The sequence below is a fragment of the Cyrtonyx montezumae genome, unplaced genomic scaffold (genome assembly GCF_038088225.1).
Source record: "Cyrtonyx montezumae isolate F1298 unplaced genomic scaffold, pur_monq_1.0 scaffold_37, whole genome shotgun sequence".
Taxonomy (NCBI): Eukaryota; Metazoa; Chordata; class Aves; order Galliformes; family Odontophoridae; genus Cyrtonyx; species Cyrtonyx montezumae.
The window spans coordinates 1,483,149-1,497,532 of record NW_027072042.1 but is presented as its reverse complement, the minus strand read 5'-3'; the positions used below and the strand labels follow the sequence as shown (position 1 = coordinate 1,497,532).

The 14,384-nt window shown below is 55.4% G+C and overlaps 2 protein-coding genes across 2 annotated transcripts; one reads left to right on the top strand and one right to left on the bottom strand.

Annotated features, from left to right (window-relative positions):
* Positions 1-240: 240 nt before the first annotated feature.
* Positions 241-5,199, bottom strand: LOC136054455 (olfactory receptor 52B2-like). Its single transcript, XM_065745724.1, is given in 6 exon segments — positions 241-465; positions 467-576; positions 579-658; positions 660-818; positions 820-955; positions 5,088-5,199. Coding segments are annotated over 6 exon segments (822 nt in total).
* A 7,223-nt stretch (positions 5,200-12,422) lies between these two features.
* Positions 12,423-14,172, top strand: LOC136054506 (hemoglobin subunit rho). The gene is made up of 3 exons (XM_065745803.1): positions 12,423-12,723; positions 12,827-13,049; positions 13,990-14,172. The coding sequence occupies exons 1-3, from the start codon at positions 12,470-12,472 to the stop codon at positions 14,116-14,118; spliced, it is 606 nt and encodes a 201-aa protein (XP_065601875.1). The 5' UTR covers positions 12,423-12,469; the 3' UTR covers positions 14,119-14,172.
* Positions 14,173-14,384: the final 212 nt, after the last annotated feature.

Genomic DNA, 14,384 nt, shown 5'->3' with positions numbered 1-14,384 from the left:
CTCTGATGTCCATGGGACAGCACTGGGATGCTCCAGACATAATTCTGCTATGTGGTTTCCCACTATTTTTTCCTTTTGTAGGAATGAGGAAGGATCTATCAGGAAATGTGTCCAGTAAAGACGCTGAGGCGGGTCTAAAAAAGGAGGAAGCTGTGTTATTACGCACACGTACACTTTGTTTCTCTGGCGCAGATAATTTCTCTGTGATTTCCTTTCAGAGGAAGAGCATCCCTGCCACTGTCACTGCCCACTCCTGGAGAGCACTTGGCACGCCCTTTCCCTGAGTAGCTTGTTTTCCACTGTGTAGATGATGGAGTTGAACATGGGCAGAAGGAGAACACAGAGGTTGGCCAATGGGGGGCGGACGCGGTGGGGGATGCTGTGGCCGAAGGGAAGAGCGAAAAATGAGAAAAGTGTGAAAATGAGAAAAGTGCTGGTGTGTAGAATGTTAATACGCACTTTTTTCAGAGCTGCAGGTGCCAACTGCCTTGACCCGGGCTGCCTTGGAGGAGAGCCTGAAGATGGCCCTGAGGATGAGGCTGTAGGACACCACGATGAGCATCGTGTCCCTCCCCTGGAGATGTCAGCTCAGGGCAGGCAGGCGATGTGCTCACAGTAGGTGTGTGGCACAACACTGTGCCTACAGAACAGGGCTCTGGAGGAGGAATATGGTTGGGAACCTCACACAAGGGCTCTGGGATAGGGCAGCCAGCCCAATCTTGGCTCTCACCCCATGTATGAACACAGTGGTGTACGGCAGGGCGTTGCAGATGTCGGTGTAGAGGTGCAACACAACAGCAAGCAGAATGGTGACTCTGTATGTGTGAGAAGGACATCTGAGTGAGGCAGACATGGAAAAGCATCTCCTTGGAAAGGGACTGGAATATGCTCAGGGCTTTGGGCAGCGTGGAGGAGGACGACGTGAGATCAGACACCACCAGCATGGCCAGGAAGAAGCACATTGGCTTCTCTCCATAATGATGGAATACAGAAGGATGCTGAGGAGTGCCACAGAGGCAGAAGAGGATGGAGCACCTGGCATGCAGCTCCTGGCTGCCATGCCCAGCAGCAGGGAGGAGGCAGGCTGCATGCTGTGGTTGGCAGCTGCCGTGCTGGGGTGGTGTCTGGGCTCCCTGCCCTGTGAGCAGGAGCAGGGAGGGTGGGAAGTGCAGCTCTCCAAGTGTGAAAACACACCTGGGGTTTGCTGGAGCAGTTTGTTTCTCCAGATCCTGATGCTGTTTGAAAATATTATTCCCCTCACGCACTGGAGGAGCGTTCTTCGGGTACTGACTCCAAATCAAGCGATAAATTAAATTAAAAAGTGTGTCTCATAGACCAGGTGCTGAAATCCAGCAGAGGGATTTGCTGGCAGTCAGAAGTCAGTGCCAGGCTTGGCCGAGCACCCAGGAACCCACACCCCCAGGCTCTCATTGCCATTATTTATTGTGTTTTTGCTCTGTCGCACCCAGAAGACATGAGGCAGGGGACAGGTCCGACGGACTGATGCTGATTTCATGCAGCCCGCTGCTTTTTTCTGCTCCTCCCTCACCTCTCTCTCATTCCACTCTTTGCACGATGGCAGCCAGTGGTCCCTGCACGGCACAGTGCCCGGGGCAGCACGGTGTTTGCTGATGGCTGATCCAAGAGCCAGAGCAGAACAAAGCAGCGTGGAAGTGGAGCTCCACGAGTGCGTGATCTCAGGGAGCAGCTGCGTGCTGGGAGGCAGAGCCGCAGCTGGGCATGAAAGCAAACTTCAGAAGGAAAGGTCTGAGGCAGAGCAAGGCACTGCTCAGCATCCGCGACGTTTGCTCAAGTCGGTGCCCAAGGGCTGCCCCACGGAGCAGTATTTACAGAGCCCAGAGGGCGGCAATGCCCCAGTGCAACGCGTCCTGTGCTGCACCGCATCCTCTGCGTGGCCTCAGCTGTGCACCCTCCCAGCCCGGACCCTCCAGCAGCCAGATGTGTAGGGCCGATGTGTGCACGTTCCTCTCCATACAGAGTCCTCTCCGTGCACACCAGGTGCTGCTGCAGTTTTTCTCCTGGGTGCTGCCCTGGCACTGTGCTCCCACCTCCCCTGCAAGGGGTTGGCCTCAGAGCCTAAATCTGCTGTGTGATGGGGGGGGGGGTTCTACCTTCTGGCTCAAAGCAGGTCCCTCAGCAGCAGCAGTGTGCCCAGCAGCACGCAACCCACCCACTCTGTGACCGTGCAGAGGGCATCGCCCACGGAGGGACACGGGGTGGGGAGGCAGCAACATTTCTCATCTGCGTGCTGCTAGATGAAAACCGTGATGAAAAGCACGGCCAGAGTGAGGAGATTTGGGCTGGAACTCCTTCTGTGTGGCATACCTGGGGATTTCAGCTCGGGACAATGGCTCTGGGGCACAGGGACAGGGGGAGCAGGGTGGGACGGGATGGTGTGGGCACACACACATGAGCGGCGCTGACATCTTCCAGCCAAACCTACAGAGCTGTGCTCACTGCCTCCCTCTGCCCCCGAGGTGATTAATGCAGCGAATGTGTCTGCTCTGCATCAGGCTGCAGTTCCTGGCCTGAGCACTCAGCACTCTGCGAGGGCCCTCTTTGGGGACATAAAAAGGAAATGCAATATTAACAGAGAGCGGGGATGGGAAACAGGTGGGTGAGGAGAGAGGGGCTGTGGGGGAATGGAAAGTAATAAGAGTTACAAACCTGGGTGTCTTAAATTAAGCAGTAAATCTAGATTTAGTGGCTGAAATGAAACCCGATAGATTCTCTTAACTTACGTATTTTCTTTTCCCTTTCTTTGAGTTGGAAAAATTGTGGTCTGACATCATGGGAATGAACGTTTCAAAATTAGATTTTCAAGCTCCCCAAAATTGGATATTTGCAAGAATTCATTGTTGTCAGCTGTTGGCATGTGCACATCCAGCCCCAGCACAGGCACTGCAGCACTCAGCCCCTGGCTCTGGGGGAATCTAATACAGGAACACATGTGGTTAATTAAACAAGGACCTCGTGTCTCTTTCACCCCCCTGAGATGTATGCCTAACAGTTATTCTGATGCCTGAAAATCAGTTTTTGTTTGGTTAAACTGGCATTACCTGTCCCACACCTACCCTGGTGTGTGCTGAGCTCCATGCTGGGGGTTGGGGGGAGGCTCTTGCCCCCCAGCCTCGTGCTGGCAGGGCAGTGTGAGAAGCTGAAACATCCTTGGCTTGTGTAAGCGTCCGCAGGGAGCAGGGCTTGTGGCACTGCCCAGCACTGGGGGTTGGGCTCGATGATGTCTGGAGATCCCTTCCAATCCCTACAATTCTGTGATTTCAGGAGTTCCCTGTCCCTCCAGCTCAGGCCTCAGAAGTGGGCTCATGCTTCAGGTTCCGCAGCTGTTGGCTTTTCAGCCCAAAACACGCAGGCACACACAGCCTCAAACCCACGGATGCGCTCGTGGGCTGGGACACGGCTCCGTGCCCGGCATCCTTCAACCCACAGCCCCTCCTCTGCAAAACACCTCCAGGACACCACCCGGCCGAGCACCCTCACACGGAGACCTCGCTTAGAGCCTCGGAAAAATGCGGAAAGGAGGAAGAAAAGAAGGAGCGGCCTTTCTGGGAAGGTCCTGGCAGGGGACGCAGAGCCCACGGGGCATCTCTGGCGCGGGGCACCCGTGGACCCGCACCCCCCGGGGCTGTACCTGCCCCTCGCCACCGCCAGGGGGCAGCAGAGAGCCGCCCGGGGCTCCGCACCGCGCCGCAGTGTCCCCCCCTCCCACCCCCCTTCCCTCGCCCGACCCCCCCCGCAATACCCCCGCAAACCCCCCCGCAAACCCCCCGCAAACCCCCCAGCCCGGAGCCCGCAGCGTGCGGAGCAGCCCGGGCACGGGGAAGGCGGTAAGGGATCACTTTCTTCTGAACGCATCCCGCTGCTGTTTGAGCCTGCAGAAATCTTTTGGAGGGGAGGGGGTGTACAGGGGGAAAAGGCTTTAAGCTGAACGACATGTTTAGGTTCGGGGTTAGGAGGAAATTCCTCACCGTGAGGATGGAGCTGTGGAGCCCCCGGCATGCTAATTAGTGCAGCGTAATCAGGGAGTCGTGGTCATTTCCAGAAACCTGACGCTGCAGTCTGACCCGGGGAAATCGCTCCAGGCACAATAAAACGAAATAAAACAAAACAAGTGAGGGAAGCCCGCAGCTTTTAAAGAGAAGGCAGCGATTTTTCTTAATGTGTGGGAGATCTGTGTGTGTTTAACCCCAGGGGTGCACTGGCCACCACTTGCTGACACTTGGTCAGCACTTCATCTTTCCCTTCTGCATACATTTTACTTTCCACATATCCCTGCGCTGGCAGAAGTGCTGGGCACGTTCCCCTCTCCTGACTGCTGTTCCTGGGGTTGAACCTGGCAGGAGGCATTGGCAGTGACCTTCCTGTTGGCTTTAAGTGGCAGCCCTGGGCTTGCAGACCCTCCGTTGGCAGAGGGCCTCAGTACCTGTCTTCAGATCACTTTGGTTTCCACACTGCAAACAATGGGGTCAGGATGGGTGAAGTGGGGAAACTGAGTTGGCCGTGAAAGTGTTGGCCTGGGGTGACATGTTTGCCAAACCAGTGCAGCATGGAGAAGCAGATCTTGGGGATAAGGAAGAGCAGGACAGCACGGACATGGGAGAGGTGCTGAGGGCTCTGAGATGCTCTCTCCATGTCACAGTGCTCAGATCAGTCTTAAATATCAGAAGATAGGAGAAAAGGACAAGGAGATAGTCCAAATCCAGCGTGGAGAGGAGCACAAAAAGGCCACAGATGCTGCTGATCCTCGTGTCCAAGCCTGCATGTTTGATGGTGTCTGCATGCAGCAGGGATGGAAGAGCTGGCTGCTCTGGAGGAATTTAGCTGGAAAATGAAGGCTGGAAAAGCCCTCCAGGACCCCGATCCCAACCCCAACCCATCCACCATGCCCACTGACCGTGTCCTCTGTGCCACATCCCCATGGCTGTGTAACACCTCCAGGGATGGTGACCCTCCCACCTCCATGGGCAGCTGTGCTCATCTCTCCGGCTCCAGCCACAGCACCCTCAGTGTGGTTGGGAAAGCAGATGTGGACCACCCCAGGAGGAGTAGGTACATGGGTGAGTGCAGGCTCTGCTCTGCCTTAGTGCCAACAAGGACCATGCAGTTCCCCAGCAGCAGCAGGAGGTGCAAAGAGGAGATGACATCTGAGTGGTTTTCCATGGTGCAAAGACGCCCGGGAGGGATATCAGCACCCTGGTCTGACTGCTGTTGGTCCCAGGTGGGGTGAGACAGGGATGCTCCATCCCCTCCTTGAATGGCTGAGGGTCACAAACCACAAACAGACAGTGAGAAACACAAGGAGCCCTGAAATCCTTTGTCCTGAAGTGCTTCAGTCGGAGGCATCACCATCACCTGCAGCACTGTGACACAGTAGAGCCTGCCAGGATGAGTGTGCTCACCTCCCTGCGTGCACACACCAACACAGAAAGCAGGCAGTGAGAGGAAAGGACTGATATTGGGTCGGGCACTGAAATAGTGCAGCTTAGGAGCAGAGATGAGGAGATCTTGATTCTTTTAAACCAGTGAAACAACGTGCTGTGTACAAACCCACGGAGGGAAAGGTCTTCCTGAGCTGAAAGTGATTATTGACAAAGCGCCCTCTGGAAATTGACCGTGGGTAGAAGTGAACTGGAAATGATGGAATGATTTTCCTATTTTCCAATAGGAAAGCACCCGAGTGCTTGTGCCCACGGCTGATATCCACTGAAAAGAGGTGTGAGTAGGTGCTGCTGTGGACATGTGCATGTGAGCAGCTTCCCCTCGGAATGATGGCGTGACTCACGTGGCACCCATGGGTGCCTGCAGGGAGCAAGAGTTACAGTCAGGGTTAGGGTTAGGGCCAGCCTGGCCTCCCTCTTTCTGTTTTCCTTTTCTTCCCCCTCCCTCTTCCTTAAACCTGTGCCTCAGTTTCCTTTCCTGGAGAAGAGTGTTTGCTTTCATTTGCACCACGCTGGGATGGAGCGGGTCTGGGACCACTTGCAGCCTGAGCACTACTGGAAGTCCTCTAAAGAGGAGTGCATCTTGCTGTATGGCTCCTGTTGGAGATGAGTGTGGTTTGGCAGCAGTCAGCCACTCTGGGATCCCTTTCCTGCTGGGGACCTTGCCCTGCCTGGAGCATTCTGAGACCCTTGGGGTGAGTGATTGCCCTGCCTCAGTTTCCCCACAGCTGAACACCAGCCCCTAGCTGATCTGATGATGGATCAGGAGCTCTGCCAGCATGGGGAAGCAGGGGGCTCCCTGAGCTCCTGGGAGCTTTCCTGTGTGCAGGGAAGCAAAGTTTTGTGCAACAGAAATAGGAGAGATTCCAAAAGCAGCTGCCACGTTTCAGTCCTCTCCCCAGCACACAGGGTCATAGAATCATTGAGTCATGGAGGTTAGAAAAGCCCTCCGAGATCCCCAGCTCCAATCCCAACCCACCCCATCACACCTACTGACCACGTCCCTCAGTGCCACTGTTCTTAAACGTTTCCATCCCCAGTGACTCCCCCACCTCCCTGGAGAAGAGGGGTTGGCTGTCAGGACATGTCCCACTGTCACTCTGGGATATGGTCACTGGTGAGTGCCCTGGGATGGAGGACAGGACACGTGTCCGACCCTTGCTGAGTAACCAGGGGCCATGCCCTCTCCCAGCCCTGCTGGAAACTGCAAATACATAAAAGCAAAGCACTACGTGTTTTTTCAGTCTGCTGCTGCACTGCCTCAGCAGAAATATTTTCTGCTGCCTCAGAATTCTGACGCAGCACAAAAATTGAGCCAAGGGCCTTATCACTGCCCAGCCGTGCTCTGCCCCAGCTGTTATCACCCCATGGCAACCACGCACAACCGTGACTCAGCACGGAGCTCCTTGCACCAAAGATGAAAGCATCCTCCTGCAGAAAGAGGACTCGAGAGCCCAGCCGAGTGCCCTGCTGCGGGGCAGCACTGCGGTCCTCGAGGTGGGGGAGCCACCATTTGTGGGTGTTCCCTGTCCTCGGGTCAGCTCAGCCCCACGGTGCTGTGTGGGGTGAAAGGTGTCGTGCTGTGCAGTGGTGTCGTGTTGGGCAGTGGTCCCAGGCTGTGCCAGGGAAGGTTTAGATGGGCCATGGAAAAGAATTCCTTCGTGGAGGGGGTGGTCAAGAGAGGAATGCCCATGGCAGTGGTGGAGTCCCCATCCCTGGGGGTATTTAAAAGATGTGTGGACGTGGCATAAGGGTTTAGTGGTGGGACCTGGCAGGTCAGGTCGGGCTTGGTGATCCTGAAGGTCTTTTCTGACCTCAATGGTTCTATGATTCTGTGAGCTGAGAAAAATTTGTGACCGACTTCGGGTCCATCCCTGGTCCACTGCCAGCATTCACTGCTTCAGTGGCATCAGGGGAACATAACCTGTACAGAAAGTGCATTCCTCACCCAGCTGGTCCCATGCTGCAGGAGGAGGAGGAAGACCCTGCTCTGAGCACAGCAATGCACCTTCCTGGCCCCACAGGAACCTTTCATGGCCAGTGCCTGGGGCTGCACTGTCTGGGACACAGCTCTCGCAGTTCCCATTGAGTGCTGGGCGTTTGGGGGTGGGGGTCCTCCCCAGCTCCCTTCTTGCCTGGAGCTGGGGAACACAGTGTCCAGCCCTGGGCAGTGGTCTTGCAGCCACTTTCTGCTCTCCTGAGCTGACAGCTGTGAGTTTGGGCCCTGCACCCATACAACTCCCCAGAGGGAATTCCCATCTGAATGGGCACAAATCATCGTAGGGCACAGTGTGGCATACAGGACGCAGTGTGACCTATAAGACACAGTGGCACCTGTGGGACGCAGTGTTACCTGTAGGACACGACTGTCACATGCAGTCCACAGTGCCACGTGTAGGTCACATTGTGACATATGGGATTCAGTGTCACATATAGGACAGAACATCACCTGTTGGACTCAGTGTCATTTGCAGGAAACAGGGTGGCATTCAGGACACAACGTAATGTGTAGGACACAGCACCTCGTAATGCTTGAAGGCATTTTTGCACTGCTGCTCTCCTGCTCAGAGCACTCTAACTCACAGCACTGCCTCAGTCTGTGGCATTGTGATCATCTGTTTCAGCAGAATGGTCCCAGAAGAGCCCTTCTCCGTGGGTCTGATTCTTCCCCCTCCCTCCTCCCATGCTTACCTCCTGCACAGAGCCCCTGGGGTCACCTTCAGGAGCCCCACACTGCTGAAGGAGCAGAGGGGGCTAGCTCAGCTCCTTCCTGCCCCATCAGCTGTGCTGTGTTCACTTGGCACCCGTGTCAGTGTTTAAGAAGACCCTGAAATGCTCTGCTGCTCCACCTCCCTCCTCTCCCTAAGGAAAGCAATAAGATGAAAACTCAGTTTTCCCATAGATAACACAGCTGCACAGCAGTGTGGTCCTGGGAAGCAACCAGCAGCTGCTGAGGGCGGGCATGCCCATGAGTGCCAGCAGCAGCAGGCCGGACCCCAGCCCACTTTTGCTAAACCCAAGGGGAAAAAGCAGGTGGTGGTGTGGTGGGCGCAGCCTGGTGCTGGATTTATCTCGGGCTGCAGCCAGGGTGGTGAGGAACTATCTGGTGTGGGGCTTGCAGGGCGTGGGGCTGCGGGGGGTGATAGGGGGGCAGTGGGCAGCGGGCTGCATGGCAGCTGATAGGGGGTGTTGTGCTGTGGGGTGCTGCTCCAGGCACGGCAGGAAGGGCTGAGCCTGCTCCAGGACAGAGGTGCTGTGATGAGCCCTGACCCCATCCCTCTGCCCCCCGGGGAGTGCTGTGCTGCCCCTTGCAATGTGCAGCAATACATCCCACCCCACTGTTCCTGGGGCTCGGTTTGCTCCAAGGAAGGGGCTCTGGTGGGAGAACAGGGGCTGGAAGTCTTGGCCAGGGGTCTGCATCCCTGTGCGGATTAGATTGACACCCTGGCAAGGATCCCTGGCGAGGAGCAGCAGTGAGGGCAAACCAGCAGCCTGGTTAGAGGCAGGAAAAACCTTACCCCAAACGACACTGCCTCGGGACAGCTCCTCATCAGTGCAGAGCTGCATTGGTCCATTTCTGCATTGCTTCTGCCCAAGTTCTTGTGCTGAGGGACAACCCAGCAGCTGTGTAATTAAATCGTTCACTTCTCTCTGAATATCCTGGCTCTCACACCACACCTCGTGCCTCACATCCCCTCCCCTCGCTCAGCTCTGAACAGAGCCTGGAGAGTTCCCTTATGGGATATGGGCAGAGGGGTATGTGAATAGGGCTCTGTGCTGCAGTGCCCAGAGGTCCTCTGCATTTCTGTTGTGAACAGCCCCAAACAGCACCCTGAGGCCAACGTTTCAGACTGCTCTCTGCCCCTTGGAGTCAGGGCTAACATGCATGAAGCATTAAGCCTGGATCCCAGGATGAGACATCCAGGCTAGGAGTGGGCCCCTGAGCCCTGATGAATTTCACTGCACTCCTTACATCAACAGGAGATGGAAAGCCAGAACCGGTGCTTTGCTGTGGGTTGTTTGTTTTTTTTTCACTGATGCAGTCAGAAGTTTATTAACCATCTGCAATGCAGAAATGTTGTGTTCCTGACCTCTGCCGCGCTGAGGTGCCTGCAGCAGCATCCAGGCCTCTGTCCTTCACAGACCCAACGCTGGGTACCACCAGACGCTGTGGGAGCAGAGCAGAGCTCATGGAAGCCACAGCTCTATTCCTCCTTAGTTCATTGCACAGAAGCCATTTGAGCTGTGTTTAAGCTGAAGGCAGAGTGCTGAGGGTGATGAGGCAGGGCCCTGTTAGATGACGCTCCTTGCAGCAGTATCGTGGAGCTCTCTGCCTCCCCGCTGTACGGCTGAGATCTGCTCTGACTGCCCTGTGCCATACCTGTACCTCTTCTGAGTCTTTTCTGCCTCCTCTTCCCTCCTAAGGAAATGGCATCCTCAGAAATCCTCGGTGTTTGTGTTCAGGCATGGCAAATGTGTAAGTTATGGTGACTCAGGACAGCTGGTTGCTACTCTCATTTTCCTAAATTTGTCATTAAGTTCGTCCTGAGAGGGCCTGGAGCAGAAGCTCTGCTTGTCCCTTTGGTCTGTGGCTGTTCTGTAAGACTGCTCTGGTTCCCATTTTGGGGTTCGTCTGGGCAGCAGCCTGAACGCTGCTGTTGCCCCTGGAGCAGTTTTTGGCTTTGCATCAGCGTCATGGTAAGGGAAGGTCAGCTCTGCACCAAGTGAGCTTGTCTTGGTACAGCGAAGAGCACCTCTGCCCCTTTCCTCCGATTCCTCCCGCCCATGGCTCTCAGGACCACAGTTATCCACCTCATGGAGATGTGGTCCTGCTCCACAGTGCACCCATGAGAGCAGATCTGAGTGGGTCACGGTGTGGGACGGGGACCTGAGGTTTCTTTCCTCTCTGCCCACTTTTCCACAGAGTACAGAAAATCAGCATTTATTGACCACAGATCCTCATTAAGAGTAATACTGCAGTGCTCTCCTCTGAGCGCTGCATCTGATGTTCCTCCTTGTCCCAGCTTTGCACTCTGCCACCCCTCCCCAAGCTCACATGCAGAAGAAAAACATCATTATCTTTTTTTATTGAGAGTTCAGCTTCAGTGAGCTGAAAATGAGACTCCCATCACAGATGAGGCAAATGCATTGCTAATAATAAACCCAGATGTAGCTTGGATTTTATCCTCAGCGTGGGTCTGCCAGGCAAAGCAGACTGCAGGAAGACAAGTAATAACCAAGCAGTAAATGAGAGGGGCACACCAGGCTGCTCATTGTCCCCCAGCTGTGTGTGCAGCTGTCCTGGCCAGCTCTCTGCTCAGTGCTGTGCTGGCTGACACATGATGAGAATATCTGCGTGTGATTGCGGGTTGCACGTAATGGATTTCATTCTGAGTCTGAGTGAAAACTGAAGGACTTCTGTAGCCTTCAGATCTCCTCAGGAGCCACGGGCATGCAGCTCTGTCTGCTCTTTGGGTCCTTTAGCTCTCTTTAGAGAGCCGCAGCTTGCTGTGGCCACCTGAGTGATACACTTATCTGCACTGAGCAGCCCGTGCCCTGCATGGAGTTATCGGAGCCCTCCGGTGTCCGCCTCGCTGCTGGAAGGGGCCCGAGGGCCTTGCACAGGACTTCAAATAAATAAATACACAAATAAATAAATAGATAACCCAAAGCATTTCTCCTAAGGCGCTGCAGCAAGAACCTGTATCGTGGCTGCATCCATCAGCGATCCCAACTGGATCACGTTGGGATGTCCATGAATCGTAGAATGGTTTCAGGTGGACGGGGCCTTTCAGGACCTTCCAGTCCAATTCCTCTGCACTGAACGAGGACACCCACAACCGGATCAGGTGCTCGGAGTGCCCTGTTTGTGCCGCTGCTCAGAGTCACTCTGTGGAGGTCTGTGGACCAGTATTGATCTGTAACTGGTGCAGCTCAGAGGTCTGGATCATGGAAGCACAGAACCATAGAATCCTAAAGGCTGGAAAAGGCCTCCAGGATCATCAATCCGTCACCGTCATGCCCAGTACTAGAGTCATAGAGTCCCTGGAGTTGGAAGGGACCCTTAGAGGTCATCTAGCTCAGCTACCCTGCAATAGAATCGTTGAGCTTGGAAAAGACCGCTAAGACCAAGTGCAACCATCACCACCGTGCCCACTAACCACCTTCCCATTGGATGAAGCCTCTGGAAAGAGCCAAACCCCAGAGCCATGCAGGGTTCTGCATGCCTCCCACATCCTGTCTTTGTGTGCCCATGCACAGGGGCACTTTTTTGCCTGTGCTCTCTGGTCCAGGGAAAGCAAAAACCCAATTTAAAGGGAGAGTGAGAGGCAGAGCCAAGCAGGAGCCTTCGGTCAGGCTCTGAGCCAGGACGTGGCTGACCTGGTTGTAGAGTGGCTGGTCCTGCCATCTTTATGCAGGGACTTTTACTTTCCAGAAGAGAGAGCACAGTGGAGATTTAGACCGATTATAAGGAAGAAGTTGTTTACAATGAGGGTGAAGCACTGGGACAGGATGTCCAGAGAAGTGGTTGATACCCTGTCCCTGGAGACAGCCAAGCTCAGTCTGGAGGGCACTCCGAGCACCTGCTCGAGCCGTGGCTGTCCCTGTTCACTGTGGGAGAGCTCTACCAGGTGGCTTTTAAAGGTCCCTTCAGTAATTCTATGGTGCTAGGATTCTATGATCCAGACTTGCATAGCTGCAGCATCTCCGGACACTACTGCTGGGCACAAGGGCCAGGGAAGAGCCACCTGTCTGAGAAACACCCCCAGTTTTAGGGAGTAAATGCTGCAGAGGTGCCACCATTTGTGCACTGCAGGTGTGAGGCCATTCGGAGGCATCACACAGAGCAGGGTTTGGTGCCTTCTGTAGGGGGGCTATGAGCAGGGCTGCAGTGAGGGCGGTGAGATAAGGGCTGCTGTGTCCGGAGCTGCCTGTTAAGCTGGTCACTGGCTTTTCATGGAAGACCACGCCTTGTGCACACTGACCACCCCATGGACAGAACCCCCCAACGTGGACCCCCACCCATCCCAGCCAATGACCCCACAGCGTGGGGTGGGGAGGAGCTGTCAGCAGTGGATAAAAGCCCCCGGGCTCTGCAGCTCAGCTCCAAGCTCCGAGTGCTCCTGCAGCCGCACGCCAACCCCATCGCCACCATGGTGCACTGGTCCGCCGAGGAGAAGCAGCTCATCACCAGCGTCTGGGGCAAAGTCAACGTGGAGGAATGCGGTGCCGAAGCCCTGGCCAGGTAGGTGTGCTCCTGGGCACTGCCTCAGCTGCACCCTGGATTCTGAAACCGTTTTAGGAGGGAGCGCTGATGGTGTGTGCTTGTGTCCTCTGTCTCTCTGCAGGCTGCTCATCGTCTACCCCTGGACCCAGAGGTTCTTTGATAACTTTGGGAACCTCTCCAGCCCCACTGCCATCATTGGTAACCCCAAGGTCCGTGCTCATGGCAAGAAAGTGCTGAGCTCCTTTGGGGAAGCCGTGAAGAACCTGGACAACATCAAGAACACCTACGCCAAGCTGTCAGAGCTGCACTGTGAGAAGCTGCACGTGGACCCCGAGAACTTCAGGGTGAGCTGCACTGGGGTTGTCTGTCTGTCCCTCCATCCTGTGGAGCAGCTCATTGCCTGGAGGGTTCTGGGGGAAATGAAGTAGCAGGTATTGTAGGTATCGAAGAGAAAGGGGCTGGATTGGGTGGAAAGTGTGTCTGTAAGAGGGACAGGGAGGGCTGTGCAGATGATAATTTGAAGGAAGGGGCTCCAGGATGTGACAGATCTGGAGACACATAGAGGGAGATGCTCTGAGCTCCGGGAGGCTGGAGAAAAGTGGAAGCAAGGAGGGAGGCTGGGTGGGGCCAAGGGTCAAGGGGATGAGGGCCATGTGCAGCTTCTCCTCAGCATCCTCTTCCCTCAGGAGTGGGAGAACCTCACCCACTCTTCTTCCAAGTCTGACAGATATGGGAGGAAAGGGAAAAGCCAATGTGGGATGGAGACCCAGGGGTCACCAAGGGATGGGTGCTGATGGGGAGGGATCAGTAGGCTGAGATTAAAGACAGAGAGGTCTTAGTGTGGAACAAGGCCAGCAGATGAAGGAGGGGAACAGGAGGGGAGCAAAGGAGAGCAGGGTGCTGGGGCGGGCTGTGGCTGGGGGCTGGATGAGGCTGTTGCCTTCCATTCCTGTCCCTGCTTTGGGGATGCAGCAGGCAGACTTGGTACTGACTTGAGCCCCAGTTCCAGTAGGCATGGGGATTCACAGCAGGAAAAAGAAAGAAACAAAACTCAGAAAAGTTTTGGAAAACGCAGTGTAGAGGTTGGAGAAAGCAGGTGTGAGATAATGCAAGGATGGAGCAGGTGGATCTCGGTGTCTGTGGTGAACAACAGGACTTTTTCCTGCAGAAAGAGCATCTCTGAACCCCTCAGAGCAGTGGGGTTTTGCTGCATTCCCTGGGCCCTGTGCAGGGTGGGGGGTGCTCCACGCCGTGCTGACCCCATGGTTTCCCTTCTCCCCACAGCTCCTGGGGAATATCCTCATCATCGTGCTGGCCGCACACTTCACCAAGGACTTCACCCCGACCTGCCAGGCTGTCTGGCAGAAGCTGGTCAGCGTGGTGGCCCATGCCCTGGCCTACAAATACCACTGAGCGCCCAGAGCAGGATGCAGCTGTGAGAGTCAATAAAAAAGTGCATTTCCTGAACTGTTTGGTGTGCTGGTGTTGTGGGGAGGATGGGGGCGAGGGGAACCAGAGGGGAAAGAGGGCTCAGGGCTGCTGGGAGCCTCGTGGTCCAAAAAGACAGTCAGGTTTGCCAAAGGGGGGGACATCTGGGGACTCGCCCAGCACCTGGCACGTCCCAGCCCACCAAGCAGAGCCTGGAGTCTGCAGAAATGCAGGGAATGTTTCTGACCTAT

Coding starts and splice junctions, on each gene's coding strand:
- LOC136054506 (XM_065745803.1), top strand. CDS start 12,470: ATGGACAGAACCCCCCAACGTGGACCCCCACCCATCCCAGCCAATGAC. Junction 12,724..12,826: donor GGTGCCGAAGCCCTGGCCAG/GTAGGTGTGCTC, acceptor GTCTCTCTGCAG/GCTGCTCATCGTCTACCCCT. Junction 13,050..13,989: donor TGGACCCCGAGAACTTCAGG/GTGAGCTGCACT, acceptor TTCTCCCCACAG/CTCCTGGGGAATATCCTCAT.